This window comes from Protopterus annectens, chromosome 1.part2, assembly GCF_019279795.1.
Source record: "Protopterus annectens isolate FY-2018-M chromosome 1.part2, PAN1.0, whole genome shotgun sequence".
Classification (NCBI taxonomy): domain Eukaryota; kingdom Metazoa; phylum Chordata; order Ceratodontiformes; family Protopteridae; genus Protopterus; species Protopterus annectens.
Genome location: NC_056727.1, coordinates 482872879 through 482894627, shown reverse-complemented (window position 1 = coordinate 482894627; position 21749 = coordinate 482872879). Strand labels below are relative to the sequence as shown.

The window sequence follows — 21749 nt, the reverse complement described above, 5'->3', positions numbered from 1 at the left end:
ACCAAGCAGTGAGGTTCAGAGAGGGGAGGGAGCGATGTAACTGACCCGATTGATGGATCAAAAGATCTGGAACTAGGTCCAGATGCCACGGTCGCTCCAATAGAAATTGATGTAGAAAGGGGAACCACACCTGTCGAGGCCAGTAAGGAGCAATGAGGATCAATGAGGCCTTCTGAGCGATAGCTTTCTGTATCACTTGAGAGATTAGTGGGAAGGGAGGAAATGCATACAGAAGTCCTCGGGGCCAAACTTGGACTAGAGCGTCTCTGCTGGGTTGGCCTGGTAAAGGGAATAGAGTGAAAAATTCTCTGCACTTGCTGTTTTGGGGAGTAGCAAAAAGATCGCAGCAAGGCTGACCCCACTTGAGGAAAATTTCTCTCACAACAGAGTCTTTCAGAGACCACTCGTGAGGCATGAGAATAGCTCTGCTCAACTTGTCCGCAATTTGATTGGACTTCCCGGGGATGTGCGTTGCTATCAGAAATCGCTGAGAAGAAATCGCCCATTGCCACAGTCTGAGTGCTTCTCGACACAGGGGTATGACCTGGTTCCGCCTTGTTTGTTGATGTACCACACTACAGACATATTGTCTGTCTGGATTGCAATCGTTCCCAAGGGAAGAGAGTCTTGAAGGGCTTGCAACGCTAAAAGCACTGCTCTCATCTCTAGAACATTTATGTGCAAGTGGCATTCGTTTGGTTGCCATGTGCCCTGGACAGTCCTGCCCTGATAATGCCCCCCCCACCCGATCAGGGAGGCATCCGTTGTCAGTGTAGCAACCGGAGGGGGTGGAACAAAGGGTCTTCCCAACAAGAGCTGAGGGAAGACATCCACCACATGAGATGATTTCTGCGCCTGCGTGATCATAATGGTGTGAGACATTGGAAGTTGCTGGTATGACCATTGTGTGAAGAGCATCCATTGAAGGATCCGCATGTGGAATCTGGCTAACGGAAGCAGAGGTATGGTCGCCATAATTCCCAACACCTCCAGAACTAACCTGGCTTTGATTCTGTTGTTGTTGAAAAGGAGTGAGACCAGTTTGTGAATGTCTGCTATTCTCTGATGTGTTAGTCTCGCAGACATGTCCACTGTGTCCAGATTTGCCTATGAAAGTAATAGCGACAAGGCGACAAAACAGACTTTTCGCAATTTATTGAAATGCCTAACTTTTGACAAATGCGAAAGGTGTAATCTCTGGCCACCAGAAGGAGATGCTTGGTGGGAGCTGTGAGGAGCCAGTCTTCCAAATATGGAAACACCTGGAATCCTTGTCGTCTCAGGTGAGAAGCTACCACTGCCATGCATTTGGTAAACACCCGGGGGGCAGTGGTGAGACCAAAGGGCAGGGCCCTGAACTGAAAATGACTGGTTCCCAGCCTGAAGCGGAGGAATCTTCTGGAGCGTCTGTTCATTTTTATGTGATAGTACGCATCCTGAAGGTCTAATAGAGCACATCCAGTTTCCTTTGCCCAAAAGGGGAAGGATGGATTGCAGCGTGACCATCCGAAATCTTGTTTTTTTGACTGATCTGTTCAAGATACTGAGATCCAAAATTGGTCTCCAGTCCCCTGTTTTCTTTGGAACTAAAAAGAACCTTGAGTAGATTCCGGATCCTTGCTGGTCTGCTGGAACTGGCTGAATTGCTCTTTTTGCAAGCAGTTTTGAAATTTCCAAAACCGCTAGATCCCTTTGAGCGGGTGGAACATCTGGAAGGGATTTTATTGATTGGTTTGGAACGCGAAGAAAGGGGATAGAATAGCCTTGAAATGACGGACTGTACCCATTTGTCTTGAGTCAGGGATAGCCAGGCTTCTGGGTACAGTGACAATCTTCCCCCCACTGCCTCCGAAGGTGGGCAGTCGGGCAACACCTCAGGGATGCTGAAAGGGCTTGTCAGAGAAGGCTTCCCGATTGCCCTGGTTCTGCGGACCCCTGCCCCTAGGCGGCGTCTACCATTGTTATTCCGCCTCTGCCTCTGGCGAAGCGACCCTGTCGTCAGGCGAAGCCCCTTGAGATTGTTTACGGAACCACATCTTTCCACCTTTCTGGCCTTTGGGGTAAGGCCTAGAAGGAGTAAAAAAACGGACTCCGATGGCAGAAAGGGTCTTGCCATCAGTCTCGCACCTAGTCAAGGTTTCTTTCACTTGAGGACCAAAGAGATGATCCATCAAACGGGAGTTAGTGAAAGACGTCTTGAAGGGTCCAAAATTGCATAGCCGCATCCAGGCATGCCTACGTAAGGCCACACCTGTCCCTGCGGCCCTACTCGCTCCACCAGCCGCGTAAGAAAGAAGGAGCATGGAGGAGTTGGTTATGGAGTTAAGGGTAGCCAGCTGAGTGTTCATCTTATCTTGAAAACCCGCAGCTGTAGGGTCCTTTAACATTTCACTCGCTTCTTTGATCAAGTCCCTTTGAAGACGAGTGAAATGGCATAGGTAGTTCAGTGAATGCATGGTAAATGTCGCTGACGAGAACATCCGCTTCCCGTACCTGTCCATGGACCTAGATTCCTTGTTAGGTGGATGGACAGGTACTGAAGGATCAGCTAGCTCCTTCTTAGTGGCAGCAGCTACCACCATAGCATCCACAGAGACTCCTTTTGTCAAGAACTGTTTGTCTGCTGATGCCGTTATGAATTTGGAGGGTCTCCTGGGAGTGGGGTCCACTGAATCAGGAGCCGTCCATGCCTTTTTAGCAACCACCTGCATGAGGGGGTCAAAGAGGGGGGGGGGGACACCCAGGAGGTGGAAGGGCGAGAGCAAAACGCCTCAAGATACACAGATTCATCCTCCGAAGGGTTGAGGGCTGGCCAATTTCCCCTCTGTTTCAGGATCTCTAGAATGTCTGCAAATGAGACATCTTCAGAAGGGGAACGGGGGGAACCCTCAGAATCCTCTAAATCTGTGTCAGATGTGATGGACTCAGGTGAGTCAATGTGTTTCCTCTTACACTTCCTCTTCCGAGGGGGCTCTTCTGCCAAATCAGGAGAGGCCTCGGAAGAGGATGAAATCCCACAGGGGTTCCTGAGGAGCTGGCTCTCTGCGGCCCGGGATGAGGGAGTGAGTCGACTTGACCTGAGGCACCGTGAGGGAGGCGGACGGAGCCGACTGTGGAGTAGAGCCAGGCTCTAACACACTCCGCATGACCTCGAATGCACCCCTGTCAGGCAAAGCCAGAGGTCCCGCTCCGAAGCTAAGAACCTCCCTCGGCACCGACAGTGATGGCTCCGAGGTCGATGTCGGAGCCGAACTCACCAGCGCCGAAGCACCGAGAGGAGCGGGGTCGGACAAGGGTCCGATGCCACTCAACCCCTCGGAGCCGACGAGGGAAGTCCGGCGCCGAGATTCTTCCAAGGAAGAAATCGGAGCCGACGACGGAGCCGAAGACAATTGTATCGGCTCCGGCGCTATCACAGTCTCGGTTCCGACACGACCCGGCTCCGAGCTCAAGAGTCGAAGGAGGAATATATTGATGGACAGGGGCAGGCATCGACTGATGAGTCGGGCTCTGAAGCATCTGGGCCAGTGCCTCGGACTTAAGAAGTCGACTCACTACCCTCTGAAGGTCATGATCCGACAGCCTCGATGACCTAGAGGAGTGAGATCTTTGGCTCCGTTCAGACAGCAGGGGAGATCCTGGAGCCGAATGAACGGAGCCAAGGGATGGTGACCTGGACCTCTTCCTAGTTGTCGGCTCCGAAGGTCTGGTCGGAGCCGACACGGAATTCTAATACCTCGGCTCCAGCCGAGCCGAGGAACCACAGAAACTGTGGACTGAGACTCATCAGCTCCAGCCGGAGCCGATATAGGCAGAGGTTTAGAAACCTTAGGTCTCGGCTCAGTTGTCAGAGCCGAAGACCTAGATGCCTTAGAGGGCTTCCCTGAAGACACAGTAAGGGAATCCTCTGGCTTGAGTAAGCCTCTTAAAATTAACTTATTTTTTCTTTCCTGCAGGACCCTGGGGCTGAAGCCATGGCAAACAGCACAGGAGTCCTGCAGGTGCAAAGGTCCCAGACAGTAGACACAAGAAGTGTGAGCGTCTGTCAGAGACATTTTCTGACAGCACGCATCACACTTCTTGAATCCGGAGACCTTTGCTTCTCTAGACATCTCAAAAGGTGTAATCACACACACAGTCACAAACACACTGATTACACCCTGTCTAGTTTAGCTTAAAATAAAACTAGCTAGGTTTTTTAAATTAAGAAACATAACACACACACTCCACTAGGGAAAGAAAAAGGCCTGTAGGCCCAAGGGAAGAACTTAAAGTTCTTGTGGGAAAAAAACAGGAATTTTTAAGAAAGGGGATAAGAATTCCTCTAAACTAAGGGAAATAAGTATAAATATTAAAATTAAAGGGGTTTTAATACACTAACTTTACAAGAAAGTCACTTACCAAGAACCGGTAGAAAACCAACACCTCGATCGCTGTAGCGGCAAACGAGATCTGAGGTAACTCACGCCTAGCATTGTGGGATATAAGGGGAGCCTCGAGCCGGTGGAACCAACTCTCGAGCTTTTAGAGTGGCAGAGTCGGAGCCGAGGTCGGCTCCGAACCCATCCAGCAAGAATGAAGGCGAGATAGACAACTTATCAATTCTTACTAGGCCAGTGCCTACTGAAACTGGGTGGCTGCACTTGCAAGAAATCTTTTACAGTTTGCATAGATTTAGTTTTGTCTTCCATCTTTTTCAAAACTTTCTCTGCCTTATTACCAAACAGACTATTCTGTTGTAAAGGAGCATCAAACAATTTACCTTTAACATGATCAGGCAGATTCTGCTCCTTGAGCCAAGCATGACTTCTTATCACAGATCCAGTTACAGCAGCCCTGCAAGAGGCCTCCAAGGAATCAAATCCACATTGCAAAGTATGCTTTCCAACTTGTTCAGCTTAGTGCAATAAATCCTGTAACTCTTATTTTCCACACAATCAGAAATCAACATCATTTTCTGTTTAAGTAAGCCCATGACATGCTGTTGATATTTAAGCATATGAAATTGACAGTTTAAAGTCCTGATTGCCAGGGTTGCAGACGTATAAACCTTCTTACCCCATCTATCCAGCACCCTGGAGTCTCTATCAGAAGGGGTAGGATATTTAGCAGAAGCAGCCTTAACACCCTTGGGGCCCGTGAAATTGTTTCAGGGTCAGCAGTAGGATTTTTGAAAATAAACTTGTGGGGAGTCAGGAACCCTGTAATACCTGTATGGCTTACTAGGAGCCGGAGGCAGGGAATCAAGAGCCATACTGGATTCTGAGAAATCACCAACAATGTCTAAAACAGGAGGAATAGCCAAAGGCCTATGCTGAGAAAGAAGAAAATCCCTAAGCATCTTTTTGGATTCTGAGAAATCCTGACTATCCCAATGAAAATGTTCTCTTAAGGTACACAAAGTTTCTCCAAATTAAAAATCCTCAGGAGTAGAAATAGAAAGGATGGATTATTCTGCATCACAGTCCTCAAGAGGAATAGAAAATTCCTGATCAGAAGAGGAATCTGAAGAAATGGAAACCTGATCTGAAAATTCATAATCAGTGCCTTACCTGGGCCTCTTAGTAGGAGGGGGTTGGGAACCCCTGTTCATGGTAATTAAATCCTCAGCCATTTTGATCATTTGTTTTTTAGGCATAGGGGTCTGAACACGTGGCTGAGGTGTCGTTTTTTTAGACATAGAAGTTGGTTTTGGCCTTGTTTTTGATGATGGCGTCTGTTTAATATACAAATCTTTAGGCCTGAAAACACCCTCAGAAGCTGGTGCCTGGTCAGCAGCTCCAGACCCATCCAAGGGAGAGACATCCGCGGATTCAATGCTTGAAGAATCTCTGAATTGGTCTTGGTAGAGGCCTGCGAATCAAAAGTAGCAGGCATCAGGGGCTGCGAAAGCGCCTCACTGGAGTACCGGTGACTGGCATAGGAGAAGCTTGGTCGGTTTTGGACCTAGACGGTTTCTGTCTTTCTTTGTGTTTTTTGTGGATTCCGGTAGTCTGATTGCTACCAGATGACATTTCAAGATAGTTAAATCTTGAGCCAAAGCATTTAGAAGCAAAAATATACAGACATTTAATAGTGCGTTGGTTAAATTTAGCACAAAACCAACAGCCAAGCACATTGTGATCAGGGCCTAGCCAAGGAATACAGTATAAATGGAAATCCTTATGAGGCACTTGCTTCCCACAAGTAATACAATTATTAACTTTTTCAGACATCGGTATGGAGCAAGAAAAAAGATTCCCCAACGAGGTACTTAGCTTTGGTGAAGACTTCGGTTCAGAAATGGCCAACCGGCACTTGCAAAATGCTTCGGGCACCGCGCGACAAGAAAGACTAAAGAAAATGGCGTTGGCTGCTTGTTTTATACCCCTGACTACCTGACGTCATGGAATTGGAGACAGCAACCGACGCAGGACCCAAGACTTTGGAATTCAGGCCGACTGAGGGCAACCTGCCAGCAGATTACCCAAATGTAACGACTGCAACAGTGAAACACGAAGAACATGAGCATCTAAACTAAACCTCAAAGACTGCAAAAATAGTTCTGCGAAAGCCTAAAGTATTCCTAAATGGAAAGGAAAGTTATAAAACTACAAATTCAAATCCTATAAAAGAAAAAGTAGTAATCAAAACATTTCTACTGGGCCGAGCTGTGAAGTATCCTCTGATCAACTGCAGCGGCAAACTAGATCTGAGGTAACACATGATACATCATTGGGTTAGGGAGTTGGCCTCAAGCTGATTGAAGACCTCGAGCTTTGTAGTTGGCAGAGTCGGAGCTGAAGATCGGCTACGAACCCATCAGTAAAAATGAACGGCAAGATAGAACTTCACATTAAATGGTTTAGTCAGGACATCTTGCTGCAGACCTTGGCTGCTCAGCAAGTAATGACACTGACAAAAAAAAAAGTATTAAAAAATGAAATGAAAAAACACGCAATTCAAAAACAAATCATCAGAGCAACACAGTGCTGCACAGAAGCGCTAAGAAAATGCATTTTAATGTAACAGCCGAAAAGCAGCATTCATGCTATGAGGTGTACAACAAAACACAAGGCAATGGCAATTTAGTGAAATGAATTTTACTAAAAAAAAAGTTTTCAAAATATTAAAATAGCACCTCTTCATACTTCAAAATATGCAAAAAGCCATACAAGTCTAAAGGCACACTCCAGGAATAAGAAACGCACCTAAATATTATACGTAAAGGCATAAGTCACTTGAACCCAACCATTTTCAATTAAAATTCTTATGTAACCTGTTTGCGAGGTGTACAGACAAGCAAATACACTGGTGAAAAGCAACATAGTGTCCTAACTTCAGGAATTTGCATTTCTCCCTGGAAATTTAACAGAACAGAGACAGTAAGTTTATATTTACTAACAAATCTGGATCTGGAAAAGAACCAAGCCATCACAAGCATCATTTGAGAGGTAACAGGATGAACTGACTACTTGCCAGTTCCTTCTTCCAGGGAGAGAAGCAAGTGACAAACACGCTACTGTGATAACTGTACACTAGGTGAGATCAAGGCAAAATATATAGCACTACTTGCAATGAAAAAGTACACATACCAAACAGAAGCATGCAGCTCATTAGGTATTAAGGTAAGTGAGCAACCGGCCACTAATACATTAACACTGCCAAGGCTTCTCTAACTTCCTTCTGTTGAGAACAAAACTTAATTTGCTCATCATATGGAGAAGCCAATAAGGAGAGATCCACAGAAAAAAAGGCGGCCTGCTGGCAAATGTAAACTTCAGGTAAAAAGCAACACAAAAAACAGACTGGTGCAGGACATGGGCAGCTAGAGGTTCATGGCAGTCCAGAGAAGAAAACAAAAGGGAATACAAACATGTGTGCGCGCACATGTATCTACACACATGCATGTAAAATTCCACCCCAGAACTAAAACAAGTGCTACTTCAAAACACTTTAATAATCACTTACTTAACTGAAGCATTGTGAATTAAATCCTTGCAGAGTGGAATAGGAGACTCGACTGGTCTAAAAAAAGAAAAAAGAAAAAAAAAATTAAACACTACAAACTATTAAGCTTTTAATGTGCATTTTTATAAATAAGATCTGCATGATAGTGTATTAACAGAAGTTCACCACACAGCTGTGAAATAAACATACAAGAAGCTAGTATATTATAATGCAAAAAACTAAATTTGCAAACTATTCTACGCCATTACTATGCAGTACCATTGCCTACTTGTGACTTGCCAAAATGTGCAAGTTCAGAGGATTTTAATGTTTGAAACCAAGTACAATAAAGCCATAAATACTTTAGAGATCTTACACAAAATGAAATCAGAATGGAATTCAGCAATATACTGTTCCCATCAGTGGAAGGTATCCCGTAATGATTCCAATGTTCCTCTTCAATGACAGAATTCTGCCTTTCAACTGCTAAATATCTTAAAAGAAGGAGTGAACTTTCCCTCCATTTAACTTTTTGGACTGCTCAAAAATTATATAAAAGGAAACAGGAACTTGCTACAAGCCAGAGAAATAACCCAGGGATGGGGAATTTGCAGACCACAAGGCCATTAAGACCAGTCATTACAAGCGGGTACCTATATAACAAATCTATTTTATGAAAATGTAAAAAGTACAGTTTTGTACCTACCATAAATGTAGATGTCCGAACTGGATAGCATCTGCAGTCATAACAAATGGGTTGTCCTGTCGTCAGGCAGCCCTTCGGTCGGCCGGATTCCAAAGTCTGGGTCCGGCTTCGGCTGATGTCGCACTTCACCCGACGTCATCTCTGCTGGTCTTCGGGTATAAAGGCATCAGCCGACGCCATTTTCCTCAGTGTTTCTTGCCCCAGATGCCAGTTGCCCTCTTGGGAGGCTAAATTTTGGATAAATGCCAATGTTTCCAAAAAAGTAGAAGGCAAACACAAAAAATAAGCATGTATGTACATATATACAAACAAATGCACCATAAGAGACTCCCCCCCAGCTAGCTATTAGGAGAGTAAATACCCTAGGAGTACCACAGAGGGGAAGGAGGGTGGGTAATCCTGACTGCAGATGCTATCCAGTTCGGACATCTACATTTATGGTAGGTACAAAACTGTACTATGTCCTTCATGGATGCATCTGCAGTCATAACAAATGGGTAGAATACCATAGCCAAACTAGGGGTGGAGGAAGAAAAATCATGGTGTAGTTAGGATCCCTTGCAGTACAGCAGTGGCAAATCCTGCTCGGGATTTAGAGTATAGAGGTAAATTATAATGCTTGGCAAATGTATGCACGGAGGTCCAAGTAGTCACCTCAATAATGTCCTTGGTTGCCACTCCTCGTAAGAAAGCTGTGGTAGTGGCTGTAGCCCTTGTAGAATGAGGTCTTATGTTCTGTGGAATTGGTTTTCCATGGTAAGAGTAACAGAATCTTATGCAATTTCCTATCCATTTGGAGATTGTCTGTTTGGAAATTGCTTTTCCTTCCCTTCCTGTTGCATAGGCTACTAAAAGCTGGTCAGTTTTTCTGTTATTTTTGGTTCTGTCCAGGTAGTAGCGTAACTGTCTATGTACATCCAAGGTATGCAGCATTCTTTCCCCCCTGTTTTGTGGATTTGGAAAGAAGGTAGGTAGGTGGATTGCCTGGTTTAAAGATACTCTGGATACCACCTTAGGCATAAATGTAGGATTAGTTCTCATGGACACCCTATCTTGATGGAAGATTAGGAAGGGTTGCACTGCCATTAAGGCCTGTAGTTCTGAAACCCTCCTTGCTGAGGTAATTGCCAGTAGGAAAGCAGTTTTCCATGACAGGTGTTGCAGACCTGCTGTTGCTGCTGGTTCAAACGGAGGGAGTGTCAACTTTTCTAACACAAAGTTCAAGTCCCATGCTGGTAATGGTGGTTTCCTAGGAGGTTTTACATTCTTGATCCCTCTGAGGAACTGCCTGAGTAAAGGATGTGAAAAGACAGGTGGATCGAAGCTGTATTCTGCTGAAATAGCTGATGCATGTATCTTGATGGAGGAATAGGACAGGCCTGTATGTAGAAGCTCTGCCAAGTACTCCAGAATGTTAGCAATGTCTATGTTCGACACATCTTTTCCTCTTTCAGTACTCCAAATGACAAACCTTTTCCATTTGCCTGCATAGTTCCTTCTTGTTGAAGGTCTGCGGGCTTCAAGGATAATGTCTTTAACCCTTTGGGAAAGGTCTGGGTTAGTTGCTGCTATGTGATGTTCCAGGCAGTCAGTTGCAAGGTTTTTAGGTTTGGATGCATGATGTTGTAGTTGTTCTGAGTTAACATCAAAGGCATCAGGGGTATTGCCCACATTCTCTCCCGAGACATGCTCCTCAGCAATGGGTACCAGTGTTGTCTTGGCCAATTCGGAGCTATCAGGATTATCCTTGGACGTTCCTCTCTGATTTTCAGTAGTACCTTGTGCATCAAGGGAAGAGGTGGAAATGCATATGCTGTCAGGCCTTTCCAGCTGAAGGAGAGAGAGTCCACCTTCCATGCAAGTGGGTAGAATGTCCTTGTGCAGAATTTTTTGAGCTGGTGATTGAGTGGGGAAGCGAATAGATCTATTTGTGGCATTCCCCATTTCTTTGTGATGGCCTTGAAGATGTCCGGGTGTAGCATCCATTCGTGAGCATCCGAGGTGGTTCTGCTTAACATGTCTGCTAGGGTGTTCTCTTTTCCCGGCACAAATATTGCCTGTAACTGGATGTTGTAGCCGAGAGCCAGATTCCAAAGGTCCAAAGTCATTCTGCATAGGGGTATGAATGAGTGCCTCCCTGTTTGTTGATGTACCACATGACTGTGGTGTTGTCTGTCCTTATCATCAAATGGCCTTCTTTGAGGAGTGGTCTGAATTTTTGGATTGCCAGTTTTACTGCCAGCATTTCTTTTTGGTTTATGTGCAGGTGCAGCTGGTCTTGAGTCCACAATCCTTGTATGCATTTGTCCAGCATGTGCGCCCCCCCATCCTAGGTCTGAGGCGTCCGTTGTGATGGTTTGGCTTGCTTTCGAAAGTTGTGGAAGGGTAAGCCTGGGTTTGACTGGCATGCTTGAGCCCACCATAGGAACTCCTGTTTTAGGCATGGTATTAGTGGGATTTCTGTTTCTAAGCTGTGCCTGTGCTGAGACCATAAATTCTTTAGGTACCACTGTAGCTTTCTCATATGCAGTCTGGCATGTGGGACCAAGATTATGCATGATGCCATGAAGCCCAAGGCCTGCAGAACTTTTCTTGCTGTTAGTTTGTTCTGCTTTGTTAATGCCAAGAAGTAAAGAGGGAGCTCGTTTTGTTTTTCTGCAGTTAGGAATGCCATTTGTTTTACTGTGTCCAATTCAGCCCAAGAATGTTCTTGTTTGGGATGGTATCAGCCTTGACTTTTGTAAATTGACTGTGTATCCCAGGGCTTGTAGCAAGTAAATGACCCTTTGTAAATCTGTTGTCAGCTTGCTTTTGTTGTCCGCTTGTAACAGGCAGTCGTCCAGGTATGGATAAATTTGGATTCCCTGTAGTCTGCAGTGAGCGATTACTGATGCCAGGCATTTTGTGAATACTCTGGGCGCAGTAGATAAGCCAAAGGGCAATGCTGAGAATTGATAATGCTCTGATCCTGCAAGAAATCTGAGGTATCTTCTGCAATTTGGTCGAATGGGGACGTGCAGGTATGCCTCCTTGAGATCTAGAGTTACCAGCCAACACTCCTTGCCCAGCATGGGAAGAAGTTGCTGTAGGGTCAGCATTTTGAATTTTGGGACAATGATGTATGTGTTTAAGACGGACAGATCGAGAATAGGTCTCCAACTTCTCTCTTTTCTTGGTACTAGGAAGAGTCTGGAGTAGAATCCTTTGCCCTGTTCTGTTATTGGTACTCTTTCCACAGCTCTCATCTTTGTTAATTCCGCTATCTGCTGTAGAGCTTCTATTTTTTGATTTGGAGGTAGGTTTGGCATTCCTCTTTTTACTGGTAAGGTGTGGAAGTGGAACCGGTAGCCTTGGTCTATGGTTTGCAAAATCCACTTGTCTTTTGTGATATAGTGCCAATTTTTCGAAAATAAGGCTAACTTTCCGCCTAAAGGTGCTGCTATTTGCTCCCTGGTAGGCGGTGTAAGAGCCAAGTCACTGTGATTGTCCTGTTGCAGTGGCAGTGGTTGTGTCTGTGCCTCGGTTATTGCCTTGCCACTGTCGTCCTCTGTAGGCACCTCCTCTCGACGGATTTCTGCCTCTAGAGCGCCTATTCCTGCCCCTTTGGGATCTTGTGGAGTCAGGAAAGGACCAATTTTTGGCAGGACAGTTCCTGCTAAACCTTGGGGGCTGAACCTGTAAGAAATCTTTAACTGTTTGTACAGATTTTGCCTTTTCTTCCATTTTCTTCATTACTTGCTGGGCAGGTGTACCAAATAGACTGGCCTTATCCATAGGAGCATCTAATAGCTTTGCTTTAACATGATCCGGTAAGACCTGTTCTTTCAACCATGCATGCCTTCTTATCACTGTGCCAGTCATGGCTGATCTAAATGAAGCCTCCAGTGCATCATAGCCACATTTTAAAGAATGGTTACTAACCTGTTGGATGTTATTCACCATTTCTAATACATATTTCTTATCTAAGGATTCATCAGAGGACAGTTTCTTAGTTAACTGATCAAGCATAAACTCTTGGTATTGGATCATATGAAACTGACAGTTTAAAGCTCTAGCTGAGAGAGTAGCAGAGGTGTAAAGTTTTTTCCCCCATCTCTCCAAGGACCTGGATTCCCTTTCAGAAGGAATAGGGTTTTTTGCTGTGGTCGAGGCTACTGCCTTAGGCCCCTGGGATATAGTTTCGGGGTCTGCAAGTGGGGCCTTGTATAGGTGGTGATGAGTGTCTGGCACCCTGTAAAATCTATCTGGTTTGGCAGGGGCTGGAGGTAAAGAATCAGGAGCAGTGCAAACATCATTAAATGCATCATCCACAACAGGCAGTACAGGAGGTATAGCTAAGGGCCTCTGTTGTGGTAAGTGCAGAAAAGTCCTAAGCCTTTTCCTTGAATCTGAGAAATCTTGTCCCTGCCATTGGAATTTTTCTCTCATGGCATGTAAGGTTTCCCCAAAGGAGAATTCCTCTGGTGGAGAGGCAGCTGGAATGGATTCTTCAGCATCGGAATCTTCATAAGTAGAAAAAGGAGCCTCTGGCTGGTCTGTAATGTCAGAGTCATCCGCAGAATCATCAGAGGACACTGGTTCGGGGGGCTCTGCTCTAGGTCTCTTTTCTGGAGGCTGAGAGGCCCTGTCTGGGTGAGATTGGGATCCCCTAATCAAGGATATTAAATCTTCTGCCAGAGTAAGCATTTGGGAACTTGAAGTGGGCCTGTGTGAGGGGGGTTTAACAGGCACTGATTTAGCAGATTTGGCTGCTTTAGCCCTGGCAAAGGCCTTAATAGACATGGCTGCAGGAGGCCTAGCAGCACCACGTGCTGGGGTAGAGACATCCATAGGGATGGTGTCTGATAAATCACTAGGAACCACAGTTGTAAGCAAAATTTCTGAGGCCGATTCAACTAAGGTAGCAGGAGCCTCAGTAGTAGTCATGGATTCGGCTGAAGATTGACCAGTTTTCTCGGTTTCGGCCGAAACAGAGACACTCGCGGCTTGCTTAACTGTGGTTTAGGCCGAAACCGCGGACCGCGAGTGTCGGTCTTTTTCTTTGCGTTTTTTAACAATTTGGGTAGTCGGAGGATCCGACGGCATAATGTACGCAAAATCTGAGCCGAAAAACTGTTCAGCAAACTCCGACTGAGGCCTAAGCGTTCGTCGGTTGAAGGAAGCACAGGCCGAACAGGCTGCTACGTCGTGGTCTGGGCCTAAGCAAGGCAGACAGTAAGAGTGGAAATCTTTATGAGGTATTTGTTTCCCACAAGTTAAACAGTTATTGACTTTTTCTGACATCGGCTGAGGCAAGAAAGAGTCCCCAACGGGGTACTTAGCTTTTAGAAGTCTTGAAGTAGTATTCGGTAGTACTAATCTCTGGATCTGACCGACCAGCACTTGCGAACAGCTTCTGCTTGAGCCACGCGGCAAGAAAGACTGAGGAAAATGGCGTCGGCTGATGCCTTTATACCCGAAGACCAGCAGAGATGACGTCGGGTGAAGTGCGACATCAGCCGAAGCCGGACCCAGACTTTGGAATCCGGCCGACCGAAGGGCTGCCTGACGACAGGACAACCCATTTGTTATGACTGCAGATGCATCCATGAAGGACATCAGGAGGCTTCCACCACAGCAAGCTTAAATACACGAACATTATATCTCAATGTATTGACAGATCTGTGGGTGGGATACCATTACTAACATCCTAGATTACATGGCACAGATACCTGGAAAACTTGGCATCTGGAAACTTCCTCAAACGTTTCTCAATTGTTCGCTTCCATGATGCAGGTGTACTTTCTGCTCTGAGATTATGCTCAGACGGTAACCTTTATATGAGGAGGAGGAAATGGCAGGGAAATGGTACACTAGTTAGTAATGCAGTGAGGTGTAGGTGTGTGTGGTAGGAATGAAATGAAAATTCCTGATCTCCCCTCAGACCTTCACTAAGAGGCTGGCAGGGAGGGATGTTAACCAGAAACAGCCACTTCTTACAGATAACTCATTATGACCAGAACCTTCTAAAATGATAATAAATGGACATCCTGGTTTACATGTTGGACCAAATCCTCAGCCATCGCATATGGTGGTTCCCCACCATAACATTCTCAAGACAATTTGTGTCTTTCGGCTTTTTCCCGGTTAGGAGTCGGCCACAGCAGAACTCCGGTCCGATAATGATTGGCAGTTGATTTTTACGTACCGGCTTGCCAGGCCTGACGCACAACCTTCAACGAAGGTACGCCCATTCATGCACATCTCCACGCAGAAGACGCTCTAGCTGAGAATCGAACCGGACAGCGTCTTACTGTGAGGCGACAAAGCTACCGCAGCACCACCACCATTTTAACATTCTCAAGACAATAAAGGCCCTGAAGAATGAATGTGAAGTAGAGGCAATGTCTAGCTTGCAGTATTAGGCAAAAGTACATCCCATGTTAACTGCAGCACAAATGTTGCCCGAGGACATGCACCTGAAGGCAACCGAGGTGGGTGCTTCCCTTGAAGACTCAGCCTTGGGGATGCAGAGAAGCTGTCATACCAGCAAGAAACATTCATACATATTTACCAGGCTACTGATCCATAATGATCTTTTGAAGCTTAGGCATGCATTCCCCATGAAATTTATAGCCCTTATAAGTACTAACAAATCACAACTTTCGTGTTTTAAGAACAAATAACTCAGATCCCATACATTTACATGTTACTCTTACCCATAAGGGACGAAGGTGCTAAAAGTACAGTTGTGTACACTTACCATAAATGTAGATGTTAGAGTGTATTCACCATTGCAGTCATTACATATGGGTAATCTGCTGGCAGGTTGCCCTCAGTCGGCCTGATTAACAAAGTCTTGGGTCCTGCGTCGGTTGCTGTCCCTTGTCCCTTCTTCCATGATGTCAGGAGTATAAAACATGCAGCCAACGCCATTATATCAGCTTTTCTTGGCCCAGATGTCAGGTGCTCCCCAAATGGGGAGCCAAATATATAATGTGTAATTTAAAACAAAAAACATACCTCCAAACAAAAGCAAATATACCAAAAAGGCTTTTAAGTATAGTAAAAGAAAGTAGAGGCATAGCAAGAGAAAAAACAGGGGGCTGAAGGGAGGGTAACCAGGACTGCAACAGTGAATACACTAACATCTACATTTATGGTAAGTGTACACTACTGTACTATGTTCTTTGTGTTGCACTGTTGCAGTCATTACATTTGGGTAGATTCCCAAAGCTATGGTTGGGAGGAGGGATTTATACAGCATTGGGACCGGCTATAAGGCCCTGCAAAACAGCAGCGGCAAAGCCAGCTCTAGATTTAGAGAAACTCAGTAAATGATAATGTTTGGTGAAAGTATGAACTGAACTCCAGGTAGCTGCTTCTAGAATATCCCTGGTAGGAACACCTATGTGAAAGACTGTAGAAGTAGATGCAGCACTGGTAGAATGGGATCTGATCCCCTGGGTGATGGGTTTTCCATGGTGCTTATAGCAGAAACGAATACAATGGCTTATCCATTTGGAAATGGTTTGCTTTGCAATAGCCTTTCCCTCTGCCCCTGCAGCAAATGCTACCAGCAGTTCATATTTTCTGGGAGATGTAGTCCTGTCCAAGTAGAATCTAAGTTGTCTGTGCACATCAAATGGATGCAGAATCCATTTCCCTATGTTCTGTGGACTGGGAAAGAAAGTTGGCAAATGAATGGTCTGATTATGAGCCACACTGGATACCACCTTGGGCATAAAGGATGGGTTGGTCCTGAGCGATACCCTGTCTGCATGAAAAATGATGAAAGGCTCCACTGCCGTAAGAGCCTGTAATTCTGAAATCCTTCTAGCCAAGTGATTGCTAAAAGGAAGGCTGTTTTCCAGAAGAGAAATTTTAAGTCTGCAGTAGCTGCTGGCTCGAAAGGAGGGAGAGTGAGTTTCTCCAAAACAAAGTTAAGGCCCCAGGCAGGGGTTGGAGCTCTTCTGGGGGGTCTCAAGTTTTTGGCCCCTCTGAGATACTGCTTTAGCAGAGGATGAGAGAAGAGGGGAGGGTTCTGTGTTGTAATGAGCTGAAATGGCGGAGGCATGGATTTTTATAAAAGAAAAAGACAGGCCCTTGTGAAGCATCTCAGTTAAGTATTGCAAAATCTGAGATGTTCGGCACTGCTGTGCTTATCCCTTGAGATTGATTCCAGGCACAGAATCTTTTCCATTCGTCAGCATACGATTTTCTAGTACTAGGTCTTCTCGCATCCAAGATGACATCCATCACAAGTTTGCTGAGGGATGCTAAGGGTGAATTTAAGTGATTAGCCACGCTGCAAGTTCAAAGTTTGGAGCTCAGGGTGCAGAGTTTGGTTGTTCTGCTGAGACAGTAAGGAAGGTGTCCGAGGTAGGTGCCATGGTGAAATGTGTGACACTGCGCAGGACTGGGTACCAGTGTTGGAGAGGCCAGTTTGGAGCAATCAAAATCATTTTTGGTTTGTCCAGTTTGACACTTAGTAGAACTTTGGAGAGCAGAGGCAGAGGGGGAAAGGCATAGACTGATAGGTTTTTCCAGCTGAAGGACAGAGCATCCACTTTCCAGGCTTTTTTGTGATGAGTTCCTGTGCAAAATTTGTCCAACGGGTAGTTCTGGGGTGAGGCAAAAAGATCTATGTCTGGGGCCCCCCCATTTGCGTGTCAACATGATGAAAATTCGTGGTTCCAGTTTCCATTCGTGTGAGTCCATGAGATTTCTGCTTAGTTCGTCTGCCAGTATATTCAGTTTTCCTGGTACGAATTGAGCTTGTAGATGCACTTGGTAGCTCAAGGCCGTGTTCCATAATGCCATGGCTAGTCTGCAGAGGGGGTAGGAATGTGTTCCCCCCTGCTTATGTACCACAACCATGGTGTTATCTGCCTTTACGATTAGTTGTCCTGGATGAATATAGTCCTTGAAGGCTGTCAGAGCATTCTGAACAGCTAACATTTCTTTTTGTGAATATGTAGCTGCATTTGATTTGGGCTCCATTTGCACTGAATGCATTTCCCTGTCAGGTGAGCTCCCCATGCATAGTCTGATATGTCTGTAGTTAGGTTCTGAGCAGCAGGGGGTAGTGTGAATGGCAGTCCCTTGATTTATTGGCAGGCCTCTGCCCACCACAGGAACTCTAGGCGTAGGCAAGGTATGATAGGAATCATTGTTTCCAGGCTGTGACAATGTTGACTCCATAGACTTTTTTTTTTTTTTTTTTTTTTTTTAGTACCACTGAAGTTTCCTCATATGCAGTCTTGCATATGGAATTATAAGAATGCAGGAGGCCATGAACCCCAAGGCTTGCAGCATTTGTCTTGCAGATAGCAGGGTTTTTGTGGCCACTTGTTTGAAGTAAATTACCAAATGAATTTGCTTTTCTGGCATAAGGAAAGCCATCTGGGCAGTTGTATTCAAGCTGGCACCCAAGAATGCAATTTGTTGAGAGGGTACCAGTTGTGATTTCTTATTGTTTATGGTGTACCCTAGGCAAGTTAGAACCCTTTTTACAAATGCCAGATGATTTATAAGTGTGGCCTGGTTTTCTGCCTGAATTAGACAATCGTCCAAGTATGGATATATTGGAATATTTGCCTGCAAAATGCAATTACTGGAGCCAGACACTTTGTGAATACCCTGGGCGCAGTAGACAAACCAAAGGGCAGTGCAGAGAACTGATCATGCAAGTAGCCTGCAGTGAAGCATAGGTATCGTCTGCCAGATTCCCTGCTTGGGATATGCAGGTAAGCTTTTTTTAAATCTAGAGTTGCCAACGAGGCATCCTTGCCTAGCATAGGAAGTAACTGGTGAAGACTCACCACCTTGAATTCTGGAATGTCCAGAAAGGTGTTTAGACAGGTCTAGAATTAGATGCCATGATTTGTCTTTTCTAGGTACCAGGAAAAGCTTGGAATAGAAACCTTGTCCCTTTCCCTCTTAAACATGGGGTCTATTCAACTGGTACCAGAAGAGGAAATGTACTTGTTTCTGAGCTTCTGCCCACTGATTTGGGGGAAGATCTGGCCACCCATTTGGTGTTGGCAAAGTGTGGAAATGAAATCTGTATCCCTGGGACACTATTTAAAACCCATTTGTCCTGGGTTATGAGTTCCCAGTTTTTTGCATGAAGAGCAATCTTTCCCCCAAAGGGGCGGCTAAAAGGTAAGTGCTTGGTAATTTTAAAGGAAAGTCAAGGATACTGTTTACCATAGGGGGGTGTCTTGTTATTTCCAGATTTGGAAGTGGAAGCATCCCATTGTATAGTTCTGAGAGTCCCTTGGGACTGAAACCTGGTGCTTTTGGTGTGTCTGGGTTTGGCTTGAGTGGATCTGGAAGGAGTTGGAAAGGACCAATTCTTAGTAGGCCAGTGCCTGCTAAATCCTGGAGGTTGCACTTGTAAGAAATCTTTCACAGTTTGCATAGATTTAGCTTCATCTTCCATCTTTTTTTAGAAATTCTTCAGCCTTATTGCCAAACAGGTGGTCCTGATTTAAAAGAGCATCCAACAATTTTGCTTGAACATGATCAGGCAGAGATTGCTCCTTAAGCCAAACATGCTAAGCACAGACCCAGTAACAGCAGCCCTGCAAGAGGCCTCTAAAGAATCAAAACTATATTGCAAAGTATGTTTTCCAACTTGTTCAGCTGAATGCAATACATCCTGTAAATCTATTTTCCACAGTCAGAAATAATTTTCTGTTTAAGCATCCCATGATATGCTGTTGATATTTTTAGCATATGAAATTGGCAGTTTAAAGCCCTGATTGCAAAAACTGCAGAAGTATAAACATTTTTTCAACATCTATCCAGCACCCTGTAGTCTATATCAGAAGGGGTAGGATTTTTAGCAGTAGAAGCCCTAATGTCCTTGGGCCCCTGAGAAATGGTTTCTGGATCTGCAACAGGATTTATAAAAAGGAACTTGTGGGACTCAGGAACCCTGTAGTATTTATCAGGTTTACTAGGAGCCGGAGGCAGGGAATCAGGGGCCATAATGGATTCCGAAAACACAACAATGTCTAGTACAGGAGGTATAGCCAAAGGCCTATGCTAAGGTAGGAGGAAATCCCCAAGCCTCTTTTTAGATTCAGAAAATTCCTGACTTTCCCAGTGGAAATGCTCCCTTAAGGTATGTAAAGTTTCGGGCGCAGAGGGAATGGAATTCTCTGCAGCAGAATCCTCATAAGCAGGAATGGACAAATCCAGGGTATTGGAAGAATTAGAAGAAAGAGTCCTGATCAGAAGATTCATAGTCAAGCTCAGTCCTAGGCCTCTGGGATGGGGTGGGTGGGGGGTTGACTACCCCTGATTAGAGTAATAAGATCTTCAGCCATTTTGATAATTTTTTTTTTTTTAGGCATAGGGGCCTGAACATGTGGCCCGAGTGTCGGTTTTTCAGGCATAGATCAAGATTTAGGCCTTAGAATAGAAGGTGAAGTCTGTTTAATACGCAAGTCTGTAGGCCTGAATACACCCTCCGAAACCAGTGCCTGCACTGCGGTTCCGGACCCATCCAAGGAAGAGACATCCGCGAGTTCCATAGGTGAAGTATCTCGAAGCATATAGGACTTCGAATGGGTCTCAGTAGAGGCGTGCGAGTCAGAAGTAACCGGTATCAGGGGCTGAGAAAGCGCCTCACTGAGTACCGGTGAACTGGCTTAGGAGAAGCATCGTCGCCAGTTTTAGTCCTCAACGGCATGTCTTTCTTTGCATTTTTTCGGAATTCTGGTAGTCTGATGGCTAACAGACGTCATTTCTGGATAAACAGAGAAACGAAATATTTAGAGGCAAAAATGTACAGACGACGGATAGTGCGCTGATTAAATAAAGCACAAAACCGACAGCAAGGTACGTCGTGGTCAGGGCCTAGGCAAGGAACACAGTACGAATGAAAATCTTTATGAGGTATTGGCTTCCCACAAGTAATGCAATTATTAACTTTTACTTTCACTGGTAAGGAGCAAGAAAAAGTTTCCTCAATGGGGTACTAAGCTTTAAGTTGAAAACTTTGGTTCTGAAACTGGAAAACAAAAATTCCAGGAGTTACCCAACCGGCACTTGCGAACTGCTTCTGCCACCGTTCGGCAAGAAAGACTGATGTAATGAAATCAGCTGCATGTTTTATACCCCTGATGACCTGACGTTATGGAAGAAGGGACAGCAACTGACGCAGGACCCAAGACTTTGTTAATCAGACCGACTGAGGGCAACCTGCCAGCAGTTTACCCAAATGTAATGACTGCAACAGTGAAACACGAACAACATGTAAGCCTGTTAGATAGGCTTGTTTTTCTGGAGTAAGGAATGCCATCTGGGATGCTGTGTCCAAGCTTGCTGCCAGGAATACAATCTTTTGACTAGGGACTAGTTTTGATTTCTTTTTGCTGACAGCAGCCCTACAAGATGCTTCTAAAGCATCAAACCCACATTGCAAAGTATGTTGACCAACTTGGTTAGCAGAATGCATTAACTCTTGTAAATCTTTGTGTCCTGCACAATCAGAAATCAACATTTTTTGTTTAATTAGCTCCATATGCTGCTGATACTTTAACATATGAAACTGGCAATTTAAAGCCATAACGGCAAGCGTAGCAGAGGTGTATACATATTTTCCCCATCTATCTAATGCCATGGAATCCCTGTCCAAAGGGGTAGGATTTTGGGCAGTTGTAGCCTTAATGCCTTTAGGTCCCTGGAAAATGGTCTCTGGATCCCGCAGTAGGATTCCTAAAAAGGAATTTGTGGGAGTCACTCTATAGTACCCGTCAGGTTTCCCGGGAGCTGGAGGTAAGGTATCAGGGGTAAGGCTGGATTCCAGATAGATGACATCTACAATTTCCAGAACAGGAGGAATAGTTAGAAGCCTGTGCTGAGGAAAGCTTAAAAATTACAAGTCTCTTTTTGGACTGGGAGTAGTCCTGGCTCTCCCAGCGGAAATGTTCTCCAAGGGTGTGTGCAGGGATTCACAAAAGGAAAAATCCTCTGGAGGGGAAGCAGAGGGAATGGAATCCTCCATCAGAATCCTCATAGACAGGATATATCTTGGAAATTAGAAGGATCAAATTAATCAGATTCCTGATCAGAAGAAAAATCAGTTCTGGGTCTTTTTGAGGGGGAAGGCTGCCTTCCC

The 21749-nt window shown here is 45.1% G+C and overlaps 1 protein-coding gene across 1 annotated transcript in view; it reads right to left on the bottom strand.

The window, feature by feature from the left end:
* Nucleotides 1-21749, bottom strand: part of XRN2 (5'-3' exoribonuclease 2) — a 2388435-nt gene that overhangs the window by 605684 nt on the left and 1761002 nt on the right. The window contains exon 24 of the mRNA XM_044057168.1: nucleotides 7951-8007. Coding sequence (XP_043913103.1) covers nucleotides 7951-8007 — 57 coding nt within the window. The remainder of the gene's footprint in view (nucleotides 1-7950; nucleotides 8008-21749) is intronic.